The sequence below is a fragment of the Schistocerca cancellata genome, chromosome 7 (assembly GCF_023864275.1).
Source record: "Schistocerca cancellata isolate TAMUIC-IGC-003103 chromosome 7, iqSchCanc2.1, whole genome shotgun sequence".
Taxonomy (NCBI): Eukaryota; Metazoa; Arthropoda; class Insecta; order Orthoptera; family Acrididae; genus Schistocerca; species Schistocerca cancellata.
In genome coordinates, this window is record NC_064632.1 from 443,901,350 (window position 1) to 443,919,930 (window position 18,581).

General features: G+C 38.6%; 1 protein-coding gene across 3 annotated transcripts in view; it reads right to left on the reverse strand.

Annotated features, from left to right (window-relative positions):
- Positions 1 to 18,581, reverse strand: part of LOC126092311 (ankyrin repeat and IBR domain-containing protein 1-like) — a 564,318-nt gene that overhangs the window by 187,588 nt on the left and 358,149 nt on the right. For all 3 annotated transcript variants that reach the window (XM_049907838.1, XM_049907837.1, XM_049907836.1), the window contains 2 exons: positions 16,583 to 16,717; positions 2,188 to 2,395 (listed from right to left, as the gene is read on the reverse strand). In XM_049907838.1, coding sequence (XP_049763795.1) covers positions 2,188 to 2,395; positions 16,583 to 16,717 — 343 coding nt within the window. The remainder of the gene's footprint in view (positions 1 to 2,187; positions 2,396 to 16,582; positions 16,718 to 18,581) is intronic.

The window sequence follows — 18,581 nt, forward strand, 5'->3', positions numbered from 1 at the left end:
GGCTTCATTGTTGGAATGAGAGAGGAGAAAGATTAATTGAGTTCTGCAACAAATTTCAGTAGTTATCACAAATAATCTATTCAAGAATCACAAGAGGAGGAAGTATAGTTGGAAAATGCTGGGAGAAATGGGAAGTTTGCAGTTAGATTACATTATGGTCAGGAAGAGATTCCAAAATCAGATATTGGATTGTTAGGCATACCCAGAAGCAGATATAGATTTGGATAACAATTTGGTAATGATGAAGAGTAGCCTGAAGCTTAAGAGGCTAGTCAGGAAGAAACAATGTGCAAATAAGTGTGATGCAGAAATGCTAAGGAATGAAGAGATACACTTCAAGTTCTCTGATGCTATAGATACTGTGATAACGAAGCTATATTATTTCACTGATGCTCAGTTCAGAAAGAACAAGTATTGTATGTAGTGTAGTATATCTTAGTGTAGCATAGTAATTCATGGTGTAACATATACTAAATAAAGTCTTTGTTTAAAATGAAATTGACTGGCGCACACTGCATCAATATCCATACAGCGGATGAGTTGTTTGAATTTTAATAGCATAGGCAAGATGGAGCAATGTGGTCACTGAGTATGCAAAGCCTGTAGGTGAAGAGGGAGTAAGGGCATTTGGAAGGATTTTGAAGCTTGGTGCAAGAATACTGTTGTGAAAAACTATAAGTAAAATGCAGGTTTTGGGGAGAAACATTCCTTGGCAAAAGGGTAGGATTCATCCATGGCCCTGAAGAGTGGGAGAAGCAAGAATAGTATATCCACAAAAACATGATTTACAGCAGAGGGAGCAACTGCAAAATTTTATTCTGTGGAAGTTTTAGAGTGAGTTTACATGGAAAGAACATGTGTGGAGTGTCATACAAAATTGTGTATTATTGAAAAAGTGACTTGTCTGATGTCATAGTCAGCTAAAATGTTATAAATAAAGGATTCCCTCATTCAGGGCATATCATAGTGAGTACTGACTGAGGATAGACCTGTAGCAGTACACCTCAGTGATGCGCTAATGCTTTCGGTAGTTCATCTGATATTTGCAAAGTCAAAACATGAACAATGGCACAGGAGGGTGACATTAATTAGTGTTTCAAATTTATGTTACTGACTATGGCAATAACTACAGATTTAGATGTGGTTAGCTCAGATGAACAAAGTGTATGTTGCCCTATTATGTTATGTGTCACACTGATGCTGGTAAGTAGAGCAATGCTTCTTAACTTGCTGTTAGTTTCTGAGAATTGGGTTAAATAATCACAGGTGGCCTTCTGGTCATGATTGTGGCTGTCAGTTTTTATCGTCTTGGAGAATATTGCATGTTTAGGTTGCAAGTAGTTTCAAAACTATCCTGGCATCTCAGTTGTAAAGTCTGAGATAGTAGCAGAACCATCATTTGATCTCAGACTGGAGCAGCTAGATATGTAAATTTATAGAAGACAAGTTTTATTAAGAATTAATGGCTATAATGCAAGCATTGTGAATTCTGGTTCAAGGCACTTTATGTTTACACTGTTGTTAATGTACAGCAGCCTAATATTAGATTCATGTTTTACTTATTTGATAGTGTACAAGCCTCTCCATGAATTTTCTTTGGCAATGCACAGAATAGGCACACCATCCCAGTTGGAATGCATCATCTGAATGAATGCAAACCAGGTAGGGGGGAGATAGGTTTCAACATGTGGAAACAGTGCATAATGGCAACGAGTGAACTGAATCAACAAGCAGGTATCTGGTATCATTCGTTCATACATGCCTGTTATTCCTCTGCTCACAGAGGATCTACACAAAATAAGTTTTTTCCCTTCAATACAACAGATATAACGGGAAAATATTCGTGAGGATGCAGGGGCTACCGACAGTGGAAGAACAATAAAGATTGACAAGCAAAAGGGAGGGTTTGGCTCAATTTGTGCAACATCAGAATCAGTCAAAAAACATATTTAAAAGTCAGTGACATTTTGCACATAGACTTTGTAAGTACCATGACTCACTTTATCATCTGTTTTAATGGCATGCCTCCCTTTTCCAGTATTTTATCCTTCTCTTTTGACTCCTGAAAACTTTAAGCTTCACTTAAGCTTATGGTTCACTAACCAGCCTGTTTCTATTGGCATCTGTCATTGTGAATACATTCTGTATTAAGAATCTTTTGTTACTGTATAAGTACATACTACTTACCAGTGCTCGAAACTTGACCTGTCCCTAGAACCTGTCCTGTTCCTGGCCCCTGTGCTGTGCTAGTAGATGCCAGCAACAACTGAGCTTTTTGTCGCGCATTTATCAGCAGGGGCTCCTCCAGACGGTGACTGTTTTCGTGATTCTTGAAACGAGTGTAGTAATGCAAAAAACGGTTAAGTTCCTGAACTTGCTGGTTACGGACAACTGCCTGAAATATCAGAAATGAATAAGAATACTTACATGAAGAGAACTTAAATCTTCTATACAAATATCACTAATAAGATTGAATAATTAAATACATAAACTATGATCATTGTTTGAGATGGAAGTTCTCCTGGTAGCAAAGCAAGTACAGCAGAAAGCACACATTAAAAGTCCAGAACTATAGTACTGAATGTAAAGCACAAGGCAGTGGATTGATTTTACTTGTATCTGTACTCAGTTTCTCAAGAATCTGTAAACATAATTGTTCCACTGGTGTCTTTGTTACATTTTAAAAATAGTATGCAGGTCACAAGAATCCAATTAAGAGTGACAATTTACTTTTACTTAATACGCAAGTAATTGGTAATTGGTGGTACCGAATATTTCACGTTGTTAAAATTAAGAGTTGACGGTAAAGCCTCTTTAACATTTTGATACACACAGAAACCTAAAAATTGACCACTACTGAAGAGTCTACAGATTCGGATTCCACAGAACAACAGGTTTTGCTTTTAATAATGTGAATTTAATCAGTAAATAAAAGAAAGATAAGAAATCTGCACAAGGACTGTTATTTTCAAAATTCTTGCATAAAAACCATACATTACTCTGCAGGATCCATTTGCAAGGAGTTTCCAATACTTATGGAAAAGATACCACACTGTAAAGTTGTAGAGCGAAACTGGAACTGTCCTTTAAAAACACAACTTACATACTCTGAAGAAATTTGTCATATAATTTTACTTCCTTTTATTGTAATCTATTATGCAAGTATATAATCTATTAATATGTTTCTAAGATACATATTCCTTCAAAGATATGAAAATAGAGCTCGCAAATGACGTGTGCATAATTACATGTTAGTTTGTTACATATTACACTATAATGAAGATAGATAGATACAATTTATTATGAGGTATGTGTGGAATCTCATCAATATACTTGAATTTTCTTTATCTGTAGATATTTAACATCAGACATCTGACACAAATAAGTGCAGCCTTCTGGAGATGAATGTTAATTCTGGAAATATTTTAAATATTTTTTCATCCTACACATTACATCCAACTGAAAACATAGTTTCTGGTTTCAAAGACAACATGGAGAGTAAGTTTCATTGTAATTGCTAGGTATGGTTCTAGTGGAGGCAGTATGCCTTGGCCTGTCTCTAACCTTTGAAATGGCTTACCTAGGGTGGCTTGCATGCCTCAGCAACATAGATAGCCTTACTGCAGGTGCATCTGCAATGGATGGATATTTGCAGAGGGGCCAGATGAGTATGTGGTTCCTGACAAGGTTGCAGGGTCAACAGTCTGGATGACTGACTGATCTGGCCTTTTAACATTGCTTAAGAGGACCTTGCTATGTTGGTACCGCAAATTGGTGAAAGCTGGGGAAAACTACAGAAATTATTTTTCCTGAGGGCAGGCAGTTCTATTGTATGGCTTAATGATGACAGCATCATTTTGGGTAAAATATTCTACAGGTAAAACAGTCCCACATTCAGATCTTTGCGCAGGAACTTCTTGGAAGGATATTGCATTAGGAAACACAAAACTGGGATTCTACAAGTCACAGTGTGGAACGTCAGCTCCCTTAATGACATAAGTAGGTTAGAGATTTTAAAATGGGAAATCAACTATCTGGAATTACATATAGTGAAAATTAGTGAAGTATGGGGGCGGGAAGAACAGTAATTCTGGTCATATCAGCACAGAGTTATCACAAAAAAATCAGACAGTATAACAAAGGAGTACATCTAACAATGAATAAAAATACATAAATGCAAGTAAGCTACTATGAACAGCATAGGGAATGTATCATTGTAGCCAAGATAAACACAAAACCAGCACCACCCACAACTACAACAGTATAAGTTTACAGGATGTCCATCATTAAAGTTAAACAATGGAAAATCCAGGATGGAATGTAACAATACTAGAAAAGGAAAGTTGCTACTCACCATATGGTGGAGATTCTGAGTCGCAACATGCACAACAAAAAGATTCACACAATTATAGCTTTCGGCTAATAAGGCCTTTGTCAGCAATAGACAAACTTCAAAGGAGAAGTAATTGTGGGTGACTGCTGCGTAGTGCTGGAATGGGAACAGGGATGGGGCTGGATGGGTGAAGACAGTGACTAACGAAGGTTGAGACCAGGAGGGTTACGGGAACATAGGATGTATTGCAGGAAAAGTTCCCACCCACAATTACTTCTCCTTTGAAGGCATTACCTACAAACAAATCCGTGGTACGGCTATGGGCACCCACATGGCACCATCCTATGCCAACCTATTCATGGGCCAACTAGAGGAATCCTTCCTAAAAACCCAGAATCATAAACCCCTCACCTGGTTCAGATTCATTGATGACATCTTTGCTATCTGGACTGAAGGTGAGGACACCCTATCCACATTCCTCTAGAACATCAACAACTTCTCCCCCACTTCCTTCACCTGGTTCTACTCAACCCAACAAGCCACCTTCCTAGATGGCTACATCAGTACCTCCATCCTTATCAAACCTACTAACCACCAGCAATACCTCCACTTCGACAGCTGCCACTCATTCCATACCAAGAATTCCCTTCCATACAGCCTAGCCACCCTCGGTCATCACATCTACAGTGACGAGCAGTCCCTCTCAAAATATACCAAGGGTCTCACTGAAGCCTTCACTGACTGTAATTATCCCCAACCTTGTACAAAAACAAATCTCCAGTGCCTTATCTTTCCAGTCTGCCACCACCTCCCAAAGTCCCACAGTCCAGCCACAGAGGAGCATTTCCCTCGTAACTCAGTACCATCCGGGACTGGAGCAACTGCGTTACATTCTCTGCCAGGGTTTCAATTACCTCTTGTCATGCCCTGAAATAAGAAATGTCCTGCCCACTATCCTTCCCACCCCTCCTACAGTGGCATTTTGCCATCCACCGAACCTACACAATACATTCGTCCATCCCTACACAACCCCTGCTCCCAATCTCTTACCTCATGGCTCATACCCCTTTAATAGACCTAGATGCAAGACCTGTCCCGTACATCCTCTTACCACTACCTACTCCAGTCCAGTCACTAACTTCACCTATCCCATCAAAGGCAGCGCTACCTGTGAAACCAGTCACCAACAAACTGTGGCCAAAAAACAAGTGGACCACCCTGTTGCTGAACACGCTGCCAAACATGATATCCCTCATCTCAATGAGTGCTTCACAGCCTGTGCTATATGGATCCTTCCCACCAACAACAGCTTTTCTGAATTGTGCAAGTGGGAACTTTCCCTGCAATGCATCCTATGTTCCCGTAACCCTCCTAGTCTCAACCTTCATTAGTCACTGTCCTCACCCATCCATCCCCATTCCTGTTCCCATTCCAGCACTGCACAGCTGTCATTTCGCTTCCAAACCCAGTCTTTTAATTTCTTTTTATTTCTCTCCTTTCCCCTACTTCCTCCACCCCTCCCCCTCCCCTGCTTCTCTCCTGCCCTCCATCTAAACTGCAGCACTTCACAGTCCGCCACCCCCACCATAATATTCCTCCCCCTCCCCACCCCAGCCTCCTCCTTACCCCCACCCAGTCACCACTCTCATCATGCATAGGTGCTACTGCTTACAGTGTGGTTTCACTTATCTGAGACTGCAGACGTGTGTGCAAGTTGCCTTTGCTTGAGTGTGTGTGTGTGTGTGCATGTGTGAATGTGTGTCTATTGCTGACAATGGCATTAATGGCCGAAACCTATAACTGTGTGATTCTTTTTGTTGTGCCTATCGCAACTCAGCATCTCCACTATATGGTGAGTAGCAACTTTCCTTCTCTAATATTGTTACATATCTTCATTAAAGTTATGGTTTTAAAATGCTGTAGAAAGAGAAGCAGTACTCAGAATGATCTCAAATTTGAACAACATACTATTGACGCAGGGGAAAACTTCCTGGAAAAAATAAAATTAGTGAAAATTTGATCAACAGATGGTTCTGTAAGCATCAGAATAAGCACACCAACAGACAAAGGGGACACAACTGTTCCTCAGTTTGCAGTTGAAATGCCCAACATGACTCTCCATGAAGGACCATACACTGCTGGTAAAGCTCATTTACAAGAATGGTGACTGTATGCCAGTAGCCCTGCAGAAGTTCCAAACACTCAAGGGAGTGATCCAATGTCCACAATGGGTCAGGATAAAATCATTACAAAGGTTCTTTTGAAGTCCAGTGCAGAAGAGGGAGGAAGGTAGTTGATCCAAAGTATGTCAAAGATGTGGCCACAGCATTACAGGAGAGATTGAGCGGTGGTGTGCAAACATACAATGCACAGGGAATTGCCATGAAAATTGGGCATGCCTGTGATCACAGTGGTTAAAATCCTATTAATCAGCCTACATTGCTATCCATACAAAAATCACTCATATTCAGGAGTTGCTTCTGCTCATCTGTCAACAAGACAAACATTCACTCTGGAATTTCTTGCTCACATGGAAGTGGACAATGAATGGCCATGTAACATCCTGTAAACAGACAGAGCTCATTTCTATCTTCAAGGGACTGTCACTATGCAGAATTGCAGAATATGGGCAACAGAAAATTCACACGCTCTTCATTCTGTAAAGGCAACTATGTGGTGCAGGTTGACAGCATCATTTATCACAGTGCTGTTGAGGACATAAGTCTTGTGGGTCCTGTTACCTGTTCCGTCACTGGTAAATGCTGTGAGTCTTTCACACACTGTCATTTTTATGGAAGATGGTGCTCCTCTGCACACTGCACAGCCAGTGAAATGGCTGCTGCTGAGACATTTTGGAAATGTTAGAATTATTGGCCATCATTTCCCTACAGCCTGGCTGTACAGATCACCTAATCTTAACCTGTGTGTCTTTTGGGTGTGGATTCACCTTAAAGATGTTGTGTTCAGTGCTCCAACTTCAAGCATAGCTAAACTGTAGGCATGATAAAAGAAATCATTGGGATAGTTAAGGGAGGTGAAAATTTAATTGTGAAAAAGACTGGAATTTGATAGTAGGGAAAGGAAGAGAACGAAAAAGAGTAGGAGAACATGGCTTGGAGGAAAGGAATGAAAGAGGAAGCATCCGGGTACAATTTGGTACAAAGAGCAATTTAAGCATTGTTAATACTCTAAATACATAGTTTAAGAATCATCAAAGAAGACTCTATACATGAAAATTACTCAGAGCCACTGGAAGGTTTCAGAGTGATTATCTAATGGTAACACAAATACTGCAAAATAGGACTTTAAACAGTAAAATCCAGGATGGAATAATTATAATATTACGAAAAGGATATATTGCTACTCACCACATAGTGAAGGTGCTGAGTCACAGACAGGCACAATGAAAAGACTGCTAAATAAGTAAGCTTTTGGCCAAAAGGCCTTCTTCTGAATTATATAAAACACACACACCCATTCATGCAAACACAACTCACACATACATATGACCACTGTCACTGGCTGTTGACGCCAGACTGCAAACTACAGTACATGATGGGAGAAGCACTCTGGGTGATGGGGTAAGGATGAGGCTGGGACAGAGAGGGCAGGGATGCTATCCCATATTACTCCCACCATGCCCCAGCCTCTCCCTACCCCCACCACCCAGACTGCTTCTACTATCATGCGCTGTAGCTTGTAGTCTGGCCTCGGCACCTGGAGATGTGGCCAAGTGTGTATTGAGTTGTATTTGCAAGGAAGTGTATGTGTATGTTATCAAATTCAGAAGAAGACCTTTTGGTAAAAATCTTACTTATTTAGCAGCCTTTATGTTGTGCCTGTCTGCAGTTCAGCATCTCCACTATATGGTGAGTAGCAATTTATCCTCTTCATAATATTGTCACTTTAAACTGTAAGCCATTTCTGGTAGCAGATGTGGGTCATAATTTGTTGTTTATGAACTATAGATTAAAAGTGAAGAGATTGCAGAAAGGCAGATAATTAAGGAGTTGAGATCTGAATGAATTGAAAGGCCAAGGTTGTTGGGAGTTCCATGGGAGACATTAAGCTATTGTTGACTGAAATGGGGGAAATAATTACAATAGAAGACAAATGTGTAGCTTTGAGTGAGGAAATAGTGAAGGTGACAGAAGATAAAATAGGTAAGAAAGTGGCATCCAGTAGCAATCCACGGAGACCATAGGAGATTGTTGTTGTTGTTGTGGTCTTCAGTCCTGAAACTGGTTTGATGCAGCTCTCCATGCTACTCTAACCTGTGCAAGCTTCTTCATCTCCCAGTACCTACTGCAGCCTACATCCTTCTGAATCTGCCTACTGTATTCATCTCTTGGTCTCCCTCTACGATTTTTACCCTCCATGGTGCCCTCCATTACTAAATTGGTGATCCCTTGATGCCTCAGAACATGTTCTACCAACAGATCCCTTCTTCTAGTCAAGTTGTGCCACAAACTCCTCTTCTCCCCAATTCTATTCAATACCTCCTCATTAGTTATGTGATCTACCCATCTAATCTTCAGCATTCTTCTGTAGAACCACATTTTGAAAGCTTCTATTCTCTTCTTGTCTAAACTATTTACCATCCACGTTTCACTTCCATACATGGCTACACTTCAAACAAATACTTTCAGAAACGACTTCCTGACACTTAAATCTATACTCGATGTTAACAAATTTCTCTTCTTCAGAAACACTTTCTTTGCCATTGCCAGTCTACATTTTATATCCTCTCTACTTTGACCATCATCAGTTATTTTTCTCCCCAAATAGCAAAACTCCTTTACTACTTTAAGTACTCATTTCCTAATCTAATTCCCTCAGCATCACCTGACTTAATTCGACTACATTCCATTATCCTTGTTATGCTTTTGTTGATGTTCATCTTATACCCTCCTTTCAAGACACTGTCCATTCCGTTCAACTGCTCTTCCAAGTCCTTTGCTGTTTCTGACAGAATTACAATATCATCGGCGAACCTCAAAGTTTTTATTTCTTCCCCATGGATTTTAATACCCAATCCGAACTTTTCTTTTGTTTCCCTTACTGCTTGCTCAATATACAGATTGAATAGCATCGTGGAGAGGCTACAACCCTGTCTCACTCCCTTCCCAACCACTGCTTCCCTTTCACGTCCCTCGATTCTTATAACCACCATCCGATTTCTGAACAAACTGTAAATAGCCTTTCGCTCCCTGTTTTTACCCCTGCCACCTTCAGAATTTGAAAGAGAGTATTCCAATCAACATTGACAAAAGCTTTCTCTAAGTCTACAAATGCTAGAAATGTAGGTTTGCCTTTCCTTAATCTTTCTTCTGAGATAAGTCGTATGGTCAGTATTGCCTCACGTGTTCCAACATTTCTATGGAATCCAAACTGATCTTCCCCAAGGTTGGCTTCTACCAGTTTTTCCATTCGTCTCTAAAGAATTCGTGTTAGTATTTTGCAGCTGTGACTTATTAAACTGATAGTTCGGTAATTTTGCACATCTGTCAACACCTGCTTTCTTTAGGATTGGAATTATTATATTCTTCTTGAAGTCTGAGGGTATTTTGCTGCCTCATACATCTTGCTTACCAGATGGTAGAGTTTTGTCAGGACTGGCTCTCCCAAGGCTGTCAGTAGTTCTAATGGAATGTTGTCTACTCCCGGGGTCTTGTTTCGACTTAGGTCTTTCAGTGCTCTGTCAAACTCTTCACGCAGTATCATATCTCCCATTTCATCTTCATCTACATCCTCTTCCATTTCCATAATATTGTCCTCAAGAACATCACCCCTGTATAGACCCTCTATATACTCCTTCCACCTTTCTGCTTTCCCTTCTTTGCTTAGAACTGGGTTTCCATCTGAGCTCTTGATATTCATGCAAGTGGTTCTCTTTTCTCCAAAGGTCTCTTTAATTTTCCTGTAGGCAGTATCTATCTTACCCCTCATGAGATAAGCCTCTACATCCTTACATTTGTCCTCTAGCCATCCCTGCTTAGCCTTTTTACACTTCCTGTCGATCTCATTTTTGAGACGTTTGTATTCCTTTTTGCCTGCTTCACTTACTGCATTTTTGTATTTTCTCCTTTCATCAGTTAAATTCAGTATCTCTTCTGTTACCCAAGGATTTCTACTAGTCCTCGTCTTTTCACCTACTTGATCCTCTGCTGCCTTCACTATTTCATTCCTCAAAGCTACCCATTCTTCTTCTACTGTATTTCTTTCCCCCATTCCTGTCAATTGTTCCCTTACGCTCTCCCTGAAACTGTGTACAACCTCTGGTTCTTTCAGTTTATCTAGGTCCCATCTCCTTAAATTCCCACCTTTTTTCAGTTTCTTCAGTTTTAATCTACAGTTCATAACCAATAGATTGTGGTCAGAGTCCACATCTGCCCCTGGAAATGTCTTACAATTTAAAACCTGGTTCTTAAGTCTCTGTCTTACCATTATAGAATCTATCTGAAACCTTTTAGTATCTCCAAGGGTTCTTCCATGTATATAACCTTCTTTCATGATTCTTGAACCACGTGTTAGCTATGATTAAGTTATGCTCTGTGCAAAATTCTACCAGGCGGCTTCCTCTTTCATTTCTTAGCCCCGACCGTATTCACCTACTACATTTCCTTCTCTTCCTTTTCCTACTTTCGAATTCCAGTCACCCATGACTATTAAATTTTCGTCTCCCTTCACTACCTGAATAATTTATTTTATCTCATCATACATTTCATCAATTTCTTCATCATCTGCAGAGCTAGTTGGCATATAAACTTGTACTACTGTAGTAGGCGTCGGCTTCGTGTCTATCTTGATCACAATAATGCGTTCACTATGCTGTTTGTAGTAGCTTACACGCACTCCTATTTTTTTATTCATTATTAAACCTACTCCTGCATTACCCCTATTTGATTTTGTATTTATAACCCTGTATTCACCTGACCAAAAGTCTTGTTCCTCCTGCCACTGAACTTCACTAATTCCCTCTATATCTAACTTTAACCTATCCATTTCCCTTTTTAAATTTTCTAACCTACCTGCCCGATTAAGGGATCTGACATTCCACGCTCCGATCCGTAGAATGCCAGTTTTCTTTCTCCTGATAACGACGTCCTCCTGAGTAGTCCCTGCCCGGAGATCCGAGTGGGGAACTATTTTAAATCCGGAATATTTTACCCAAGAGGATGCATAGGAGAAATGGAATTTAATTGATGAAAGGAGAAAATATAAAAATGTATCAAATGAAGCAGGCAAAAGAAAATACAAACGTCTGAAAAATGAGACTGATAGAAAGCACATAATTGTTAAGTAGGAGTGGCTATGAGAAATGCATGGCTGTAAAAGTGTGGATGCCTGGGAAAAAATAGATGCCACTTATAGGGAAATTAAAGAGAACTTTGAAGAAAACAGGAACAACTGTATAAATATCAACCAATCACATGGCAAGCTAATGCTAAGCAAAGAAGGGAAAGCTGAAAGGAGTATATGGAGGGGTGATACAAAGGAAATGAACTTGAAGACAATATTCTAGGAAGGTAAGAGGAAGTAAATGAGGATGAGATCTGAAATCTTGTAATGTGAGAGAAATTTAACAGAGCTTTGAGAGACTGAAGCACACACAATGCTCCTGGAGCAGACAACACTCCCACAGAAAAAATGAGATTCTTGGGAGAGCTAGCTACAAGCCAAACTATTCCTCCTGGTACGCATGATATATGAGACACGCAAAATACCCTCAGACTTCAAGAAGAATGTAACAATTTCAGTTCCAAAAAAGGGATGTGCTGACCAGTGTAAATATTACTAAATCATGAGTTTATTCATCATCAATTTAGTACATCATTGTTTGACAATACTGACACGAATTAGTTACAGAAGAATGAAAAAAAGGAAGAATCTGACTTTGGAGAAGATCAGTTACTGTTCCAAAGAAATGTAGGAACATGTGAAGCAGTACTTACCCAACAATTTATGTTAGAAGACAAGTTTCAGACAAGTAAACCTATATTTCTAGCATTTGTAGATTTTAGATAAAGCTTTTCACAATGTTGACCAGAACACACTTTTCAAAATTTTGGAGGTAACAGAAAAGAAATATGTAGAGTGAAAGGTTATACTTGAACTGAAAGCAGATTGCAATTGTAAGAGTCAAAGAAATGGGAAGGAATCAATAGTTTAGAAGGGAGTGAGGCAGTGTTGTAGCTTATCATCAATGTTACTCAATCTTTCCACTGAGCAAGCAGTTGAGAAGCATGATGGTTAGAGTTTTGATGAACACAAAGAAAAGTAAAATATGGGCAGTGGAATGTAGTTGAATTAAAGCAAGTGATGATGAAGGAATTACATTAGGATACAAAACACTAAAAGTAGTACATGAGTTTTGCTATCTGAGCAGTAAAATGATTGATGATGGCTGAAGTAGAGAGGATATAAAATGCAGACTGGCACTAGCATAAAAAGCATTTCTGTGTTTGTTAACACATAATACAAAATTAAGTGATAGGAAGTTTTCTGAATGTATTTGTCTGAAGTCTAGTCATGTATTGATGTGAAACATGGATGATAAATAGTTCAGACAAAAACTGAATAGAAGATTTCGAAATGTGGTTCTAAAGATGAATGCTCAATATTATATGGGAGGATTGAATAGCTAATGATATTGTTATGGCATAACTTGACTGAAACAAGAAAAATGGTTCAAATGGCTCTGAGCACTATGGGACTTAACAGCTACGGTCATCAGTCCCCTAGAACTTAGAACTACTTAAACCTAACTAACCTAAGGACAGCACACAACACTTAGTCATCACGAGGCAGAGAAAATCCCTGACCCCGCTGGGAATCGAACCCAGGAACCCGGGTGTGGGAGACTTAAACAAGAGATTGGTTGATAGGATACATCCTGAAGTCAAATAATAGTACATTTGGTGATGGAGGGAAGTGTGAGGTGTGTAAAACTTGTAGAAGAAGACCTTGATATGAATAGAGCAAGCAGATGAAAAGAATGTATGTTGCACCAGTGATTCAGAGATGAAGACAGTTGCACAGGATAGAGTGCTTTTGAGAGATGCATCAAACCATTCTTCAGAATGACAACCACAACCACAACAACGACAATAACAACAACAACAACAACAACAACATTGGCATTTGTAGTGAGAACCTACATTTTAACAATTGACTTTAAAGCACTAGGCTACCTTGTATTCTTCACACACACTAATCACTGCCAGTGTGAACATGACAACATGTCACAGAAAAAAATCCTAGGACTGAATAGGGATTTGTGGAGAGAACCGATCCAATATGCCACCAAATAACCCATACATAGAATGACCACATGAATTTACAATTAAATATCTGTTATCACCAACAACAAAGAAAACAGTGTCTCAACAATGCAGCAAATGATTTTTATCTGCCTCTGGGGAGAACTGCCAAGAGGTTTAATATCCAAGACATGGATTCTCTGGAACTTATCATCCTTTGAAATGATTTAAGTACAGTCAATATTAATGACTGTACCACAGCAAATACAATTACATCAACCACAATTATTCTTTAACTCTAATGGAGTGCTTCAGGCTTGAAACTTACTACCAAATTAAAACTATGCACTGGATTGGGTCTAGGACCTGCAGTGGACAATGTTCTTCATTATTGAACTATCCACAAAAGATGTGAGTTCAAGTTCCAGTCCAACCTAATTTGGCAGGAAGTTTCTAAATAGAACACAGTCTGTTTCAGAGGGCAATATTCAGTCTGGAAACAATCTTTATGCTGTGGCACCCTTTGTAGTAGGTGTGCTTGTAGTCCCACAAGGTATGCAGGAGGACTTCTGTAAAGTTTAGAAAGTGGGAGAACAGAAGTTGTAACAGCAGCTTATCGGTCATGTCTGGCTACATCAGCTGGTAAGAGCATTACCCAAAAAAGGCAAGGTTCCAAGTTTGAACCCTGATCTGTCACATACTTTTAGTCTACCAAGAAGTTCACAACTGCATTATGCATACCGAATCAAAATAACCTACTTTCCTGCCAAGTCTGTTATCTTGGCAGAATTATAGAATAAGAGTCAAAACCAATTATTACAACTGTTTGCAACGAAAAAATGAAATTATGATCACAACTTTCTAATGTCAATTTTCAGGGAATAAAAATGGTTAAGAAATGAGATTGACAGGAATTGCAAAATGGCTACGTAGGAATGGATCAAGGAGAAATGTAAGGATTTAGAAGCATATATCACTAGGGGAAAGATAGATGCCACTTACAGGAAAAATAAAGAGATCTGAGGAGAAAAGAGAACCACCTGTGTGAATATCAAGAGCTCAGAAGGAAAACCAGGCCAAAGTAAAGAAGGAAACGCAGAAAGGTGGAAGGAGTATATAGACATTCTGTGCAAGGGAGATGTACTTGAGCACAATATCATGGAAATGGAAGAGGACATAGATGAAGATGAGATGGGATATATGATACTGTGTGAAGAATTTGACAGAACACTGAAAGACCCAAGTCGAACCAAGGCCCTGGAAGTAGACAACATTCCATCAGAACTACTGACAGCCTTGGGAGAGCCAGCCATGACAAAACTCCTCCATCTGATGGGCAAGATGTCTGAGACAGGTGAAATACCCTAAGATTTCAAAAAGAATATAATAATTCCAATACCAAAAAGAGCAGGTGCTGACAGATGTGAAAATTACTGAACTATTACTTTAATAAGCCATAGTCGCAAAGTACGAACACAAATCCTTTACAGAAGAAAAGAAAAAATGGTAGAAGCTGATCTCAGGGAAGATCAGTTTGGATTCTGGAGAAAGACAGGAACACACAAGGCAATACTGACCCTATGACTTCTCATAACAGGTAGGTTAAGGAAAAGCAAACCTACATTCACAGCATTTGCAGAATTAGAGAAAGCTTTTGACAATGTTGAGTGGAATACTCTCTTTCAAGTTCTAAAGGTTACAGGGGTAAAATACAGGGAGCAAAAGGCTATTTACAATTTGTACAGAAACCAGACGGCAGTTATAAGAGTCGATGGGCATAAAAGAGCAGTAGTAGTTGAGAAGGGAGTGAAGGGGTTATTCCTGATGTTATTAAATCTGTATGTTGGGCAAGTAGTAAAGGAAACAAAAGAAAAATTTGGAGTATGAATTAAAATCCATGGAAAAAATAAAAGCTTTGAGGTTTGATGATGAGACTGTACAAAATAATTCTATCAGAGACAGCTAAGGGCTTGGAAGAGTTGTTGAATGAAATGGCGAATGTGTTGAAAGGAGGATATAAGATGAACATCAACAAAAGCAAAATGAGCATAATGGAATGAAATTGAATTAAATCAGGTGATGCTGAGGGAATCAGATTAGGAAATGAGACACTTAAAGTAATAGATGAGTTATGCTATTTGGGCAGTAAAATAACTGATGATGGTCAAAGTAGACAGGATATAAAATGTAGACTGGCAACTGCAAGAAAGGCATTTCCAAAGAAGAGAAATAAGTTAACATCACATGTAGATATAAGTGTCAGGAAGTCTTTCATGAAAGTATTTGTATGAAGTGTAGCCATGCATGGAAGTGAAACATGGATGATAAACAGTTTAGACAAGAAGAGAATAGAAGCTTTTGAAATGTGGTGCTACAGAAGAATGCTGAAGTAGATCATGTGATTAATGAGGATGTACTGAACAGAATTGGGAGAAAAAAAATTTGTGGCACAACCTGACTACAAGAATGGATCGGATGGTACAGAACATCAAGGGATCACCAATTTAGTACTGGAGGGAAGCAAGGGGGGGGGGGGGGGGGTGTAAATAGATGGAAGCAACGAGATGAACACAGTAAGCAGATTCAGAAGGATGTACATTGCAGTAGTTACTTGGAAATAAAGAAGCTTGCACAGGATAAAATAGCATTGAGAGCTGCATCAAACCAGTCTTCAGACTGAAGACCACAATAACAACATTGTTCTTTTGCTTCTCTTTTGGCCTGAGGTGTTGATTTATTTCCTTGCCTAACCTGTTGAGCCACAAATGTCTCTCTCATTAATGACAATTGCATACATTCCTTTGAGTGTAGATTCACTTGAAATAATCTTCTATTTTGGTCACCTTTCACTTTCATAGTAATTAAAGAAAACCTGTAATACTACAGTTATTAGACAGTTTATTTATTTATTTTTTATCTAGCATCAGTTCTACGAAAAAACTTCCAGTGTCTGGACATGAAACACTTTTCACACTTTTGTCCTTACCTCAGTGATAAGAGCCCCCTGCCGCTCATCAGCCTTGTGCACTGCTTCAAAACGATTGCAACGAAAATAGCCACCTGTTGCTGAACTGTGTTTCTTCCAGTTCTCCAGACACACCCAGCAGAAGTCACACTTACACTGCAAAAGAAGTGTGAAATGTGATTTATTCATCTCATTACACACAATTTTCAAATTATTTAATGTGATGTATAGGAGACATGTCAAGTTTTACAATAAGAATATTTTAGGAGAAATACAAAAGTTTTCATTATTTTATATACTCTCTGAGATACAGCAACACAAATACTTATTATAGTTTTCAATACACAAAAAATAAAATATATAATTCTCTTATTCAGTCTGTGAAACTCTCCTCAGTGAAATCTTCAGCAAAATAATAGGACTTTTCCATCAGAAAAGTAAAGAGGAATCTTTTCAACAAACCAAACTCCATGTAAAATAAATCACTGTCTCTTATTTCATTGAAAATTTTTAACACGAAATACTCTAGTGTTTGAGCGTAGAGTTTGAAATGGGGTGTTGGAAGTTTAAAATAATCTGTGTGGTTAGTGCTGCAGTTGTGTGGGAATCATAAGTGTCAAGTGTATGTTGGCTCTTGCATACGGAAATCAACACCTCATACATGTAAAACTGAAAACGGATAATATTTTTAAAGTTTCAAACAGTGATTGACAGTATTTCCATCATTTTGCAACACACACATTTCTAATTATTTTCTTTTGTTATACTAGGAGCCTTGAGATGTTTTCTGAATTTCCCCACAAGATTATGCTATAACTAATAACTGACTCAAAACAGCACTTATATACTATCTTTCTGGTGCCTAAATTTGTGCCACCTGACAAAATATGAATTGCAAATGCTAAGCTATTCAGTATGTTTGCTAAGCAGTGCACATTTGCCATTCAATTTAAATTTTTATCAGGATTTAGGCCTAATAACTTTACATGGTTTGCTTCTGTGATATCCTGATAATTTTTTGTTATTTTTATTTCACTCTATTCCACTGATTTAATTTCAAATTGCATCATTTTGGTGTAGTTGTGCTTAGTTTTAGTGCATTTTAATGGAACTGAGATTCAAATTTTTCTGAAGTCTGGGAGTCTTCCAGGCACTTCTTTTTCAATTACAACATGTATTGTCAGCAAATAAAACTGAATGAACATCAATAGCAAATGGTAGGTCATTTGTTTGGAAAAGGAACAGGTAGGGACCTGCTTTCAAACCTTGTGAAACTTTTTGATAAACAGCTTCCCACTTTGAGGAGAAATTGCTTGAATTTCAAACTAGTAATTGCTTGAATCTGAAATGAGAATTACTTTTTGCTTCCTATATGTTAAGTAAGAATTGAACACTGTAGAGCAGTGTCTCTTGATTTCATCTACCTGTAATTTATGCAGAAGTAAGGAGTGATTCACTGGATTGAATACTTTGTCAAGAACACAGAATATTCCAGTGAGCACTCTGCCCTAACGAGTAGCATACATTTTGAGTAAACTCACTGAGGGCACTTACAGTATTTTTTGTTGTTAGAATCCAATCTGGTTTTTAAAACTTGTGTCACTTATAGAAAGAAGTTTTTGAAATTGTTTTGCTACAATATTTTCAAACACTTTACAGAACACCAACATAAAAGAGATAGACAGCATTTCCCCATATCTTCCATCAATCACTTTTTGAATAATTGTTCTACCTTAGCATATTTCAATTTATTTGGCAAAATCCCTGCTCAAAGGACTAATTTTACAATAATTGACACTGGAAGTGAAATGACATCATACACACCCTTGGTTACAGATGCAGGTGTCTCATCCTACCAAGATCAGGTTCTGTTTATTAAAGACAATATTTCATTTTTCAAATCTCTTTGGGTGAGTTTTACAACTTGTTAAAATATGTATTCTTGTTGTTTTCCAAGCTTATGAAATTTCCTTGTCTTGCTAGGCTGCCACATCTACATCTGAGCTCAAGGGCACCCATA